The following is a 16,380-nucleotide window of genomic DNA, read 5'->3' on the forward strand; positions in this document are numbered from 1 at the left end:
CTTAAAAAATTGCAATGACGAACGACCAGCCAGCAACCCTGACATTATGTGGTGTTTCTCCACACCCTTTCTCCTCCCAAACTCTATAAAGAAAGTAGAAGAAGGGGCAACCCAAAAGCAAAATGAAACAGCCCACTAAATAGTCCCACAAGTTCAGTAACTCAAAATGGATTTTTCAGTTTACTGAAACATGTTTCGACTTGTATTTTCTTTCAAATTGACCTACAAAACCAACAACACATTATTAAGCCTCTTATGTAATAAAACAGCCATGAATTCAACTTAAAAATAAGTTTACAACCAGCCAACAATGAGGAAACAACAAACAACATACCACCCTTTTGAAATTCGCTAGGTCTAATCATTACGATCGAGTTACAACTTGTACAAGCATAGGTAATGGAAGAAGAAGCACAAAATTTACCTTGGTCCGAGTAGAAACCACAAAACCTAGTCCTTCTTCATCAAAAATCAGTCTCCCAACACAGCTATAAGAAGGAGAAAAAGAAACTAGCAAGTTGTCCGAGATTTTCGGCACTAGAATCACATCGTAACCCCCGAAATAACCTAGGATTTGTGTTGGATTTTTGGGGAGGAGTTGCAGGGGTTCAGCCTGGTTTTAATGGTCTGAAATATGAGTGAAATAACTGAGTTAATTATCCCTTAAAAGTCCCCTATTGGCCGACTTAATTGAGGCCTCTCCTTTTGGCAAGTAGGTGATGCACCTACTTGTCACCTACCAGCATGTGCAGTCTTGCAAAAATACGAATATCTATATAGTCCAATGTGGTATCAACGAAAGATTTAATGCGTTAGAAACTAAACTCATAGATCTTAAATTTTGTAGGTAGATCACCTCATAAGTCGAAGTAAATTGGGAGAAAATCGCATCAACATTTGACCTAATTTTCAGCATATTTGTGAATCTAACTTGTGATGACCTATGCTAACTTTTGTTCCACAACTTTCTTGACTTAAAAACATAATAAATGACTAAAATAACTCATAACATAACCTCCTTATATTGTTTAGGACCATAGTCTCATCACAAAAGTACACATTATAAAATTCCCAACTTGTCGACATTCAGCGAAACTTATTTTCTTCAATTTGTTTAGATTCATAGACTTTCAACCGTCTTGGTACTTGTTATACATGATATTAAATATTTGTAATCTCCAAGGTAACATGATTAACTTACTTTATGTTCTCTCAAAGGTGATCTCATTTCTGAGATTACATCAATTGAGTTACAACATACTCTTACTTACGAAAACATGGGGTGTGACATCATTCCCCTTTGGAACATCCGTCATCGAATGTTCGGAACCCATAACCTATAGCTCTTACAAATACTTTAGTGCTGCCCTTTCCATCTAGGCAACTGTTCTGTGAATAAATCCAAAGGCAGGGCATTCCCTCCTTTAGGCCTCTTTCTCACACCACGACTTGTGGTTGAAATTCTTCCAATATCGTAATTGTTGCTATCTTATGTCATGAAGCTAGTATGACTCTGTCCTTATATATGCGCCCATGTGAATCTTCTCTCCTTTTTCCTTCAGATTTAAGCCAATCTCTAGACCTCACTTTTTGAACATTTACAGAACTATGACAAGTTGTCCCTCTGGAAATCTATAGGTGTACTAAAGTTTTTCGCTTGGGTATTGTCAAACTTATGATTATTGCTATATCTTGTTTTATAGCCTCGGTTAGCTATGCTTATTGATTTACAATATCTAGTTAGCTTATTCTATACCACAACACATACTTCAATTTATTATGGCCAAGGTCTGCTACCCAACTCTAGGTTACTCTCTTGCTGCTTATCCTATATATACATTAATTTAAGTCCCTTAATACTTCCTTATTACTATTAATCTTAAGAATGACAGCCTAATCCCATGTCATACTTTGGAACATTCATCCATATATTGTTGATTCTCCTTAGTGTTGATCTATAATCCACCATTGATCACTTGAAAAATCTTATGTAATATATTGTCACTAGAGCTTATGTCTCATCGGGGAACATCTGGAGTTATTTTCCTTATCAACTTAGGGTCAATACTATACTTCACTAAATGTATTTCATAGCATCCTAACGTGATTCACCTTATGGGGGGTATTTTTATCATGTATAATTCATGAAATCCCTTTTCTTTGAATCATTACCCAATCAAAGGCCTAAACGTCATCTTCTTATCTATCACAATTACACCCTTATTCTACCACTAGTGAAGCATTCCATCTCTTCTAAATTCTCCTAGTCTTAAACTCCTCTAAGTTCACTCATGCTATACTGAACTTTTTATAACATATGGAAACTATCAACTCTCTTGTTGTGATGGGTTTAATCCCGAAGACTAACTTATTCTGGTCACCTTCTCACTCATCTTTTCCTATCCTTACTCCAGTCTACCTAAAACATTGTCACTCTACCATACTTTAGCTTGCGACATATATCTATTTATACTACTCGCAACCTTCCTTTAACTTTCTAGCACCATAGATTTCCTTATGTTATTCTGGCACCTCAAGCGAGACATCATGTCATCTCTAACTCTTCATTAATCTCTTAACTAGACCTCGCTGTACTTGGGAACCATAGGCTGGAAGATATGCCACTAACGACAACACTATCATTTCTTGACACAGAATTACAACGGTTCGAGCCCTCTATCTGTTATCTAGATTATTCGTAACCTTCTCTACTTGGGTATCTCGTAACTTCTTCACCTTTACCTTTCTTACCTTTAAATATCGCATCGTATCTTCTGTCATTTTCATAACATCCCTTCCGCATAGGTGGAATTCATATCCACACCTTAAAGCTTTACTATAATGCTTTCACCTCTAAAGCATACATAATCTGGCGGGAGCTTTATACTAACTTCTTATGAGACTAGTACACTTCTAACTGGGTTTATCGTAGAGCTATTATTGAATATGGCCATTTTACTATCTCTCTTGTACCTCTTATATTAAGAGTGATTCTGCAATGTTCTGAATCATGATTTCTATAATTATCTGGATCTAATGACCAGACTCCTGATTCACTTAGTTGATGTAACTCTTTAGTTTCCTCTTCTCTCTTACCTTTAAGTAGGCTTAAGCTATCTTCTGATTTGCGGCTCAGGGTATTGCTTATTACTTTATCCCCTCATGGACTCTATGGAACATCCATGATATATCCTTCTAGCAATTCAAGCTTTTTGTGTGTGACGTGGACTCGATTCTTTCTTTTAACATATAATGGAGTCTCCTATAGTTGTATCATTGTCATCATATATGCTGCCAGGATAACACTTTGAAATCTTAAGTGTGTTCATAATGTAACTAACTCTGGGTCTTAGATGGAATAATTCCTTTCGTGCCTTCTCAACTTTCGTTAAAAGTATGCAGTTACTTTTCTTGGTCGTTCTGTTACTTCTTGCATGAATACTTAGCTTATCTTGGTGCTCACATATATTGGAATTTTTTGCAACTCATATGATCTTGAATATTATTTTGGATTTTACTTCCCGTTCCTTAGTCACAATAGGTTCCACTTTCTTATAGAGTGCATACGATGTTGCAGTGAGACTGTTGTTACAAGATCATTATTTATTTAGGTCACTATGCGTATTTTGAAGACTTCTTCCTTATTTCCTCAGCTAGTCTTTCATGGTCGCACTTAGGGAAGACTTTTTGACTCTTGTAAAGCTGTGAGCTTATCATATCATATACTGACGGAATTTTTGATGTTCTTACTCGCCTATAAATATCCTTAGTTACATACCTCTGTGCCTTTGTTCTCATAGGATTATTTATGAACTCATTTTTTTTTGTTTCCCGTGTGGCACTCTCTTTTATTTTCGTAACACTTCTAAGACAACTATAACTACCTCAAATCCTATCAGAATATTTTTCCAAGGATTACAATGTTGTATCCACGAGACTGAATTCCATATGCTGGGGTTCACTAGGCTTATCTTGCACGATCTGCAGATTTATCTGAACCATCTTGTCTTGCCATAACTAGGCTCTTCCTAAATCAACTAATTATTACTCGTTGGTCCATTCTCATATTTATATTCCGCGTAATCTCTCTTGGGTTGTTTCCTTACATCTCGCACTGGCTCGATGTTTTATCAAGTATTCATTCACACTTATTTATCAATAACATCTTGGGAGGGAACCCTTACTGCATCTCCCCGCCATCGTACTTGTATAATATTCTGGAGTCATAACATATATGCAGGATCTAAATAAATGCAATCTCACCCCTTTCGCCTTTTTACAGGTTTCTTCCTTTACTAGTCCATAGTTACCTCTTCATCTTTGGCATCTTTTCATATCTTCACTGACTCTTACTCGCCTTGCGGTAACCCTTCTACACCAGGGATAACTAAATTTCTTAGCGCGAGGGTGACAGCTAGTGTAGCTGGAACACTTAGTTCCTTAAGCATAAATCTGCTCTCATTGCTTGCTTTATGGAAGAATCTTTCCGAATGACCTTTAAAGGATACTCTTTCGTTGCCTATTGTATCATTGCCGGATCGCGATCTTGGAAATTCTCACGATGCCGACTATTATCAAATCCTTCGGTCCATGAATTATGTTCGATTTTCTTTTACCAGCCTATACTAATTTCCATTACTCCGGGGCTCTAACTTAGCCTTCTAGTAATCATGTTGGAGTCACCAACTCATTTCTCGAAAAAAGGATATGACTTTATGGCACATACTCTTTTACAGTATCAAGGCCTATCTCCTCTAGTCTTTTCGGTCACTTGATTATAGACTTTGTCATCTAGTCATATTTTGATTCACCATTATAGTCCATTTATCACATCTTACTCATAATTCTTCATTTGCTCACTTCTTATTCTCCTGCTAATATAACTTCCTATTACATTATTCTTAAAACTTAAACGAAACATTCTTTCACTTTAGTTCCCCTTGATGCATCTCACTAGCTCTTCGGGTTGCCTAATGTTCTCTCTTTACTAGGGACATTAGTCATACTAAATTAAATATTTATCCTTTCTAGGATGCCAGTGCCTACCTTCTCAATTTTTCTGAACCTTCTAGTATTCATATATAACTATACTATTCTAGAGTGCACCATTTGGGTGTCTCCCAAGGAGAACTACTATCACGTTTACAATATCCTTCGGAAATGTCATCTACCGCTAACAATCTATCCATAATTTTTGTGCAGATCCAGGTATTGTTCGCTAGTAGCTGTGCGGATTCTTGTCAGGGATACTCAAGGTAGCCCTGCTGATGCGTTCGCAGGCTTCGGAGTCACCTTCCTATTTTATATTTACAATATTGTACTTATTTCCATACGAATGTGTTTAGAAGTTGTAGCGAAACTCTGTAGAGCTTATGACTTGTACTACCGGATTTTGGGAATATGGTCATTGTATAAGGGATTCATTCGAGAAGAAATTTTAGATGTTATTATTTATTGTTGTTATTCCGTAATTGTTAGGCTTACCTAGTCCTTAAGACAGGTGCCATCACGAAACCTAACGCAGGGGAAATTGGGTCGTGACATTGCTTGACTTAAAAATATAACAAACAACTATCATACGAATAAAATAACTCATAATATAACCTCCTTATCTTGTTAAGAATCCTATTGTCATCTCAAAAGTACACGTTATAACATTCTCAACTTGTCGACATTCGACGAAACTAATTTTCTTCAATTTGTTTAGCTTCTTTGCCTTTCAACCCTCTTGGTACTTGTTATCCACTATCTTAAAGATATTTAATATCCAAGGTAACATGATTAACTTAATATATGTTCTCTCAAAGATGATCTCATTTATGAGCTTACCTCAATTGACTTACGACATACTCTTACGTACGAAAATATGGGATGTGACAGTGCCCATCATCATATATGGTAAAGCGACGCGCTCTGGGCCAAGAGTGAGTTCTAAGATCTCGGGAGACATGGTGAAGGGTTACACATGACGGATAGAGCGCTGTGATACTCGCACTCAATCGGATATCATGGCGCGTATCTCGCTCGATGTCGATTATGGATCAGCAATTACCGGGAACTGAAGAGTTTTACCTTTTTAGACTTATACTAAGGTTAAAACTATCCTACTATATAGCGGGGAAGTTTTTTTGTTGTAACATATATTGTATCACACAAATCAAAGCAACACAAGTTTATTTTTCTGTGTTTTAGCTATTGTTAAAGCTTTGCTCATTTGTTATGTCCTTTACTCACGACCGGGCTTGAATCGAGGGTCCAACCGAAGACGAGGTCACTAGTCAGTGTAAATTCAGGCTTGGTCATAATATTGCAACTGGTTTGAATGTCTATTTCATTTTTAAATTATTTTTTTGATATTCTTAGTTGTTCGTGTTGGATCAAACCACATATACTTAAACCCGCATACAAATTTAATTGTTACCCGATATTAGAGTAAATAGTGCCATCACGATCCTTAAGGTGGGATTTTGGGTCATGTCAGTTTAAGTGCATCTTTGCTAATCTAAAATGACTTTTTATTAAAAGGGTGTAAAACATGCCTTTGACTGTGAACGTATTGTATCGTGTTTGATTAAAGCCATATAAAGTACACTTTATGACCGTTCTTAAAGGAGTGTAGAGATTCATCTCTAATAGAAAACATTACTAGGGAATCTGTTTATGTCAGTAAGAGTTTTGTCTTTTATGGGGTTAACTGGAATGTGCTAATTTACTTCTCATGGTTTCTTAATTTCGATTATTAACTTCCATGCTTATTAAAGATTACTCTCTTCTTTTTCTAATTTTATGACTCTCTCCCGTTTTGCGTGAATACGAGAGCCAAAGAATTCCATTTTGAAACTCAATGACGTCGTTGCTGCATAGAGACTGCACATCCTCGTTCTTCAATTTTCACATTGTTTAGACATAAACATAGAAGAGAAAATCTTCTGGGAACTGAACAGAGGCTCTGCAAACATTCCTTTCTGCTTTGCTTATTTGCATATTTGCTATATGACTAACTATTCTAATTAGTATTGTCTGACTGACCGTTGGGATCTAATTCTACTATAAATCATAGTCAAGTCCTTTAATTGTGCATTTCGCTTATAGTTACATTTAGTTGAAGCTCCTTAGAATCATGACGTGCGTCAAGTACTAGTTGTTGAGCCTGCTAATGTATTACAAAAGTAATAATTGTCACGCCCTGACCTCGGGGAGCGCAACCGGCGCTCAACCGAGATACACCAGTCAAGCAAGCCTATACAATGCCTTCTGCCCAAACTCACCCGTGAACAAAGACAAGATATGTTTCATTAATTAGACAATGAGAGGTCATGTGAACAAAACCAGTTCCTTACCATTAGTTACGTCATTTATAAGTCTCAAAATACATACACTTGCATAGTTTGAAGTGGAACATGTGTGCAAATAGAACACCTTTAAATTAACTTTCCCAAATAAAGATACAAACCATGCTATCTCTACATAGTCTCTAATGGATACAACAAAGTAGTATGATAGTGCCAGTAATAAGGCTCCAGCTATACCTCCACAATACTATACATAGAGGGCAAAAGATACAAGACCCCAAAATGAAGTGGGGCTCACCAAGTCAGCTGAGGAGAGGGTGTACTCCTATCACTAATCAATGCCGCGTGCTGTGGAACCACCTGCATCAATGAAAGATGCAGCGCCCCAGGCAAAGGGCACGTTAGTACATATGGAATGGTACTAATATGTAAAACTAAATACCCTCTCAATAAAATGATTAACAGTAAAATGAGAAGGAAACATGGAATCAATGGGAACCTCAAACAATATTAAAGTGTCAAGTTAAGAGAAAAGTAAGTTTCAAGTAACTTTCAATATGTTTAAGATGGGAGATCTTTCGTACCGATACACCACCATGCTTTTATCATGGTGTCCGATCTCAGCCCGATCGACTAAACCATCTCACCCCGAGACATTCAATCACAACAGCACCATTTGTGCGGCATGGCGTCTGATCTCAGCCCGATCAGCTAACCCATCTCACCACAATGCCATGTGGGTCGGCATCACATCACATCCCGCTAGCAATCATCACATCCCATTTACGGAGAAATGTCTCAACACATCAATCTCATCCCATATAACAAAAAACAATCTCATCACATCAACACGAGAATTTTCCCCTCAATCATTCCTACACTGGCACATGTAGTTTCGAGGTTAGGTCATTTCATAATATTTCACGCATCTTTCCATTTCTTTGGCACTAGTGGCCGCAATTGTAATATCGTTCTCGGCACGTCAGTCGTATTTCATTTTTCATACTCACCCCTATAACTTTCAAGCATCATCATAGAAAGGAAATTTCTAATCACGACTTTAGGCTTATATATGAGCAATAAGAGTCATAATCACAATGAGTTTCTCCTCCGCAACTCGGCATACTAACTTGCAATTGAAACATGATTTTTAAATTACAACACCTTTAATACATTGGTCATACTAGATTACATTCTCGGAGGGGAATCATGATATGATGGTAACATTTGGAACATATTTTGAGTACATGCGTCTTTCATCACAACACTTATTAGAGAATGATCAAATATATTAGGAAGGACTCAGAACATGAGAAATAAGAGATTGAGCCAACAATAATCACAACTTACGAGGACATCATGGAATTCAACTGTTTAAATCTTCTAGAGACATGTCAAATTTGAACCATAATTAGGAAGAGGTTCATGGGTTCAGCTCATTTAATCATTCTATCAAGCACTAGGTGTGCAACATGAATTCAAGGTTGTTGTATGTTGGATTCCTTCATCCTACAATCCAATGTTCACACAAATGAGTTCAACAATCTCCCCACAGGTGGTACATGCATGCAAAAGGAACAACTTCTACACCCAAAGATTACTCTTCCCATTACCTACTTTCAATCCAATCCCGAAATTGAGGGCTATGAAGTAGAATATTACCTCCTATGTGCAGACCTTGTGAGCTCTTCCTTGTTGAATTTCAAGATTGGGGTAAGGATTCAATGTATGGAGATGTTGGGTTCCCTTCCTCCTCTCTCTAGCTCCATTCCCTTCTCTCTAAATACCAGATTTTTCCCTTCTAAACGAGCCCTAATGGCTTTTACTCAAAATGGGGTCGGGTTATAAAATAGGAAAATGGAACCTCCGAACTCAACTTCGTGGTCGCAGAGTGCACTGCAGATGAGTCATCGTCCCGCTAAATGGACCGCAGAAACGGTCCCAAAAACTGGCTGGCCTGGTCCAGTCTGCAGCGAGGTCTGTAGCCTGCATATCAGTTATGCGGCTGCATTACGGACCGCAAAATCACCCTCCGAAAATCTTCATACCGGTTCTGCGATAGATGTACGGCCCGCAAAACGATCAATTATCCTAGAATGAGAATCAAATCCGCTATTAGCATCCAATGTGACTCAACTATCACTTCACACACCAGCAGTTCTAAATTTTGACTAACTCTCTAAATTTCCAGAAGCTTCGGCAGAGTTCCCCTATAAGTGGAGTTATCCACATGTAAGAGAATCCCAGAAACCAATCCTAGCAACGTGTACGTAATCCAACAATGTAACATATCATGAAAACAACACCAACCACGATGCCATAACCATTATATTACCAAAAGAAACATCCTTATCATAAATTGTACCCGTGAAACATAATTCATAGAAGGTATACTCTTAACATTATCATAGAACACAACTACCTAAATACATACTTATTCTAACAAATGAGAGTATTTCCTTTCCCCCTCTTCCTCGGCCTCCCAAGTGGCCTCTTCCACCTGTTGGTTTGGCCATGGCACTTTCATGGAGGCAATTTCTTTATTTCTCAGCTTTTGTACTTGCCTATCAATAATGGCAACTGGAATCTCTTCATACATTAATTCCTCATTAACCGCTATAGTCTCAACCGGAACAATGAGTGCCATGTCTCCAACTACCTTCTTCAACATAGTAGACACATGAAACACTAGGTGCACTAAGGGCATCTCTGGAGGTAGCTCAAGCCTGTAAGCCACCCGACCAATCCTATGAATGACTCTGTACGGTCTGACATACCTCGGACTCAATTTTCAATTCTTACCAAATCGCATAGTGCCCTTCATAGGGGGAACCTTCAAGAATACCCAATCGTCCTCTTCGAACTCTAAATACCTACATCGTGCGTACATCTGAATAGGACTTTTGATGACTCTGGTAGTTTTTAACCATTCCATAATGATCTTAACCTTCACCATAGCTTGATGCACGAGGTCATGCCCTATCAACTCTTCTTCCCCAATATCAAACCACCCAATGGGAGATCCACGTTTCATACCATATAGAGCCTCGAACGACGCCATCTGAATGCTAGCATGATAAACGTTATTGTAGGCAAATTCTATGAGTGGCAAATGATCATCCTAGCTATCCTTGAATTCAATAACACAAGGGTGCAACATATCCCCAAGCGTCGTCTGAATGGTCTCCTCTTCTTACTCGTAAGTCTGTGGCAGGAAAGCTATACTAAGATTCACCTGAGTAACCAAACCTTGCTGAAATTTCTTCAAAAACTTAGCTATGAACTATGCCCCTCAATATGAGATAATAGAAATTGGAGCGCCATGCAACCTGACTATTTCCTTAATATAAAACTGAGGTTATTTTTCTGCTGTGTCGGTAGCCTTAACAAGTAAGAAGTGCGCTGGTTTCATGAGTCGATCCACAATCACCCTAATCGAGTAGAACTTGCGAGACGTGTGAGGTAGTCCTACCACAAAGTCCATATTGATGATCTCCCAGTTCCACATTGGAATCTCGATGTTCTGTGCCAACCCACCGGGCCTTTTGTGTTTGGCCTTCACTTCCTCAAAATTTGGGCATCATGCCACAATGTCCGCTACATTCCTCTTCATATCATTCAACCAGTAAACTTCCTTAACATTATGAAACCTCATTGTAGAGCCTGGGTACACGGAATACCTAGAAGTGTGAGCCTCGATTCGTGATTCTTTCCCGAAGACCATCTACATTAGGAACACATAATCGCAATTGGTACCTTAGCGTACCATCATCCATGCTAAGAGAAAAAGCCATGGTCTCATTTTTATGAATCCCCTACTTCAATTGTACCAATAGTGCATCGTCATACTGCTTCTCCTTTACTTCCCCAACAAGCGATGATTCAGTCCTATTTTGTATAATTACCCCTCATTTAATAGAGTCCGTAAAAAGAACTCCCAAACTAGCTAACCGATGAACTTCCTTGGCCAACGACCTTTGATATTCCTCCAAGTGAGCCAACCTACCCATAGATTTTTGGCTAAGAGCATCCGCCACAATATTAGCCTTTCTCGGATGATAGAGAATATCAATGTCGTAGTCTTTGAGTAACTCAAGCCATATTCTCTGCCTCAGATTCAATTCCTTTAGTTTGAAAATATATTGAAGGCTTTTATGGTCCTTGATTATATCCGCATGGACTCCATACAAATAATGACGCAAAATCTTCAATGCAAAAGCACTACCGCGAGCTCTAAGTCATGTGTTAGATAGTTCTTATCAAGACTCTTGAGTTGCCTAAAAGCATAAGCGATCACCTTGCCATGATTCATCAATACACAACCATGTCCGATCCTTGAAGCATCGCAATATATCACAAACCCATCTGTTCCCTCTGGTAGGGTCAACACCGGTGCCGTAGTCAATCTTCATTTCAACTCCTGGAAGCTCTTTTCATAAGAATCTGACCATTGGAACTTAACCGCCTTCTACATTAATTTAGTCAATGGAGAGGAAGCAGTAGAGAACCTCTCCACGAACTTCCTGTAATACCGAGATAAGCCCGAGATACTGCGAATCTCTGTTGGAGTTGTATGTCTAGGCCAATTCTTCACAACCGCGATCTTCTGAAGATCCACCTTAATTCCTTCCCTGGAGACGACATGACCCAAGAATGAAACAAATTCAAGCCCAAATTCACACTTCGAAAACTTCGCATACAACTCGTGCTGAAATATTGTCTGCAGAACTACCCTGAGATGAGCGACATGGTCCGCTCTACTTCCTGAATATACAAAAATATCATCAATGAACACTGTCACACAGAAGTCGAGGACAGGCTTGAAGACTCAATTCATGAGATCCATAAAAGTTATCGGGGCATTTCTTAGCCCAAAAGACATCACCAGAAACTCAAAGTGCCCATACTACGTCCTAAAAGTTGTTTCCAAAATATCTTGCTCCTTGATCATCAATTGGTTATACCCGTATCTTAAATCAATTTTTGAGAAGAATTTAGCACCTGCAATTGATCAAACAAGTCATCTATCCTTGGTAGTGGGTATTTATTCTTGATCATGACCTTGTTGAGCAGCCGATTGTCAATACACATTCTCAGTGACCCATCCTTCTTCCTTACAAAAATATTTGGTGCGCCGCAATGTGGCACGCTCGGAAGATAAAACAATTCTTTAACAAGTCCTTCAACTACTCCTTTAGTTCCTTCAATTCTATAGGCGCCATTTTGTAGGGTGGAATATATTTAGGCTGCATGCCTGGCATCATATCAATTCCAAAATCAATCTCCCTGTCTAGTGGGATCCCAGGGAGCTCATCGTGAAAGACCTCCGTAAAATCATTCATATATAGCATGGACTCAAGTGTAGGTGCCTGAGCATCGGTGTCTGTAACCAAGACCAAATGGTAAATACAACACATCTTGATCATCTTCGAGTCCATATGGTAAGAATTAAACCTACCTCTCAACATCACATCATCCCCCTTCCATTAAATATCTGGCACATTTGGAAATTCAAACATAATGATTCTTGTTCGGCAATCAAGCTTAGCAAAACATGAATGAAGCCAGTCCATCCCCATTATTACATCAAAAGCAACCATCCCCAATTAAATGAGATCAGCCATAGTGTCCCGAGCACACACCATGACAACACAATCCCTATAAACCTACGCGGCCACAATAGACTCACCAACCAGAGTAGATACAGAGAACGGCTCATGGAGCGGTTCTGGTTCTATCCCAAGCTCTATAGCAACATAAGGAGTGACATATGACAAAGTGGAACCGAGATCAATAAGGGCATATGCATCATGAGATTTGATAGTCAATATACATGTGACAACATCTGGAGAAGCCTCTGAACTCTGGCGACCCCTCATAGCATAGAAACGGTTGGGTCCTCCTGAACTCTGTGCACCACCCCTAGCTGCAACACGCCCTGCGGGTGCTAGAGTGTCTCGAGTTGGAGGAGGTGCAGCAGATGAAGTAGCTGCAGAACTGGCTCGATGTGTCATTCCCCTGCCAATACTCTAGCGGGATAAACAATAATCCCTCTGGATGTGACCCCTCATAATGAACCTGTAGCATATGGTTTGATCGATTAAGTAGGCCCCAAAATTCAACTTCCACACCTAGGGAACGAGGGCCTCCGCTGCTGTTTGGATCTTCCTCCATGCCGACCCTACAGGTAGGATACCCTATTGCCCTGACCATGCCTGAAATGGATCCACTGCTATTGACTGGGCCCTGACGGCTGTGCACTAACCAAAGACTAATATAAGGATTGGGATGGCCCTGGTGATCATCCCCTGATTGCTGACCTGCAGCCACTACCGCCACCGGAAGAACTACAAAAATTTCTTGTAGACCGGTTCTTATTGCTTCCCTCTCGCTCCATTCTATTATTCAATTTGTGGATCTTTGTGGCTTGAGTAAACACCACCATCTTCCTATAGTTCATATTATAATTCAAGGAAGCTATAGAGGCTTTATTAATAACCAAGGGGCTGAGGCCCTACACAAACCGGCGCACTCTAGACTCCATCGTGGGCAGCTTGTAAATATCATACTTGGACTGGCGCACGAACCCCATATGATACTCCCTAACACTCAGGCTATGTTGTATCAGGCTCTCAAACTCAATGGCATGGGTTGCCTTAGTCTTAACAGGTAAGAAACTATCAACGAAGGTGTCGACAAACTCACTCTACCTTGCCGAAGGGCTCCCCTCCTCACGGGACTCTTCCCACATCTCTAAACAAAAATATGTCACCTCCTTCAGGTAGTAGGAAGCCAACTCCACTGCCTCCATCTCAGTAGCACGCATAACCTGGAGAGTCTTGTGCATTTCATTAATAAAGTATTGGATGTTCGCTTCTTGATTAGTACCCGAGAACACTGGAGGATCTTATTGAGGAAACCTGTTGAGGAAGTCTCCCTCTCAGGTCTCCCTTTTGTCTCTATTGATAAGCTCGAATGAGCATCAGAACATATTGATAAAGACCCTCAATGAAGTATATGTTCCGATTGAAACCACTGTTGACCAACTGGAAAACATGGCGGAACGGTTCTTTGAAGTCCACCGAATTTCATTTGGCAAAAATGACTCAACCCCCGGAAGGAGCTTCCCACAACAAAGCTCTTCATTTGACAGTTAAATGTGAAGGGTACTATGTGAAATGAGTCATACTGGATGGGGGATCTGGGGTTGACATCTGCCCTCTCTCAACTTTGCAAAGAATGAAAATTGGGACTGAGAGAATCAGGCCTAACAATGTTTATGTACGTGCTTTTGATGGCATCAAGAGAGACACAATAGGGAGATTGATTTGATCTTGACTATCGGTCCTGTGGATTTCGAAGTGACATTTCAGGCCTTAGACATGGACACCTCCTACAATTTTCTCCTAGGGATGCCTTAGATCCATGTTGCAGGGGTCGTACCTTCTACTCTCGACCAAATGGTGAAGTTTGAACATGAAGATCAGGAAATTGTGGTACATGGAGAAGATGAGCAATCAATTTACCGGGAACCCTCAGTCCCATGTCTCGAGGCTAAGGAAGGTAGCTAGCACACAGTCTATCAAGCTTTTGAGATTGTGGTCGCCGATCAGTGTGAGGAAGGAATCCCGTGTCCTCAACCCTTTCTATCAAATGCATCAATCATGGTCGCCACAGAAATGATCAAGCACAGTTATAAGCCTGGGAAGGGGCTCGGGGTGTCTTTGCAAGGTATCACGGAACTTATCACTTTAGCTGCCAGTGAGAAATTCTTCGGTGTGGGTTTCCAAGCTACAGAAGCTGATGTAACGTGGGCAAATGAACAAAAGAGCAATGGTTGGGTGTTGCCTCAGCCGGTCCCACATCTCTCCAAAACATTCACCAAGCCAAGATACATAGAGGAAGAAGATGAGGCCTTCACGCCCGAGGAAATTGAAGACAAATATGGAGCCATGAGGCAAATGTTGTATGAGACTCGCATGGTCTAGCCGGGAGAAGGCTCGAGCACTGCTGAGGTGCAATATATGGGGCCCGATGCCAAGCTGCAAAACTGGAAGGTTACTCCGTTCCCAGTCAGGCGGGAATCCTGGTAGTCCAGTCTTGCCACCTTTTTTGCATTCCGAGTTATTCCAGGGTGTAGCTCGAATATTTCTTTTAGTTTATTGTCTTTAAATTTCCAATGTAAACCCTTCTATCTTCAAATTCAATGAAATGAAATCAATATTTCATCGTATATGAATCTCTTTCTTTATTCTTTCTATTTTTTGTTACTTTTCTTATTTCTTCTTTCAGTTCTAATAATGCGGACTTAAATAACATGACATGCTTGCGGACTTCATGCACAGATCCTAACACGCTGTCTAATTGTGAAATAATGAATCAAGAACCATAATACGATGGAGATGAGGCTCTTAGGGAAATAAATCGAGAATTGTAACAATTCGAGAATAAAGCTAAGCCAAACTTAAATGAAACTGAGCAAGTTAATTTGGGTAGTTCAGAAGAGGTGCAAGAAACCATGATAAGCATTCACACTGATGAAAGAACTAGGGATGAATTGATCCAACTTTTGTTCGAGTTCAAATATGTGTTTGACTGGTCCTACGATGATATGTCAGGACTGAGTGTTGATTTGGTGGTACATAAATTGCATACTTACCCCGGTTATCCCCTTGTCCAACAAAAGCAGAGAAAGTTTAAAACGGATACCAGTTACAAGATTAAAGAAGAATTCACCAAACAGTTGAAAGCGGGTGTGATCCGAGTGGTCCGATACACCATGTGGTTGGCTAATGTGGTCCCAGTGCCAAAGAAATATGGGAAAACCCGAGTGTGTGTTTATTATCGGGATCTGAACAAAGCAAGTCCTAAGGACAACATCCCTTTTCCAAACATCCACATCCTTGTTGACAACTGTGCCAAACATGAGATACAGTCTTTCGTGGATTGTTATGCTGGATATCATCTGGTCTTGATGGATGAAGAAGATGCAGAAAAGATAGCCTTCACCACGCCTTGGGGTACCTACTATTACAAAGTCATGCCTTTTTTGTTTGAAGAACGCCGGGGCAACTTACATGAGAGCAAT

At 39.8% G+C, this 16,380-nt stretch overlaps 1 protein-coding gene across 1 annotated transcript; it reads right to left on the reverse strand.

Moving 5' to 3' along the window:
- Positions 1-9,726: 9,726 nt before the first annotated feature.
- On the reverse strand, positions 9,727-10,353 carry LOC109239265. Its single transcript, XM_019405811.1, has 2 exons — positions 10,181-10,353; positions 9,727-10,060 (listed from the first exon to the last, which is right to left on the reverse strand). Exons 1-2 carry the CDS (start codon positions 10,351-10,353, stop codon positions 9,727-9,729), a joined length of 507 nt encoding a protein of 168 aa, XP_019261356.1.
- Between the last annotated feature and the right edge of the window lie 6,027 nt (positions 10,354-16,380).

Source organism: Nicotiana attenuata, unplaced genomic scaffold (assembly GCF_001879085.1).
Source record: "Nicotiana attenuata strain UT unplaced genomic scaffold, NIATTr2, whole genome shotgun sequence".
In the NCBI taxonomy this organism is placed as follows: Eukaryota; Viridiplantae; Streptophyta; class Magnoliopsida; order Solanales; family Solanaceae; genus Nicotiana; species Nicotiana attenuata.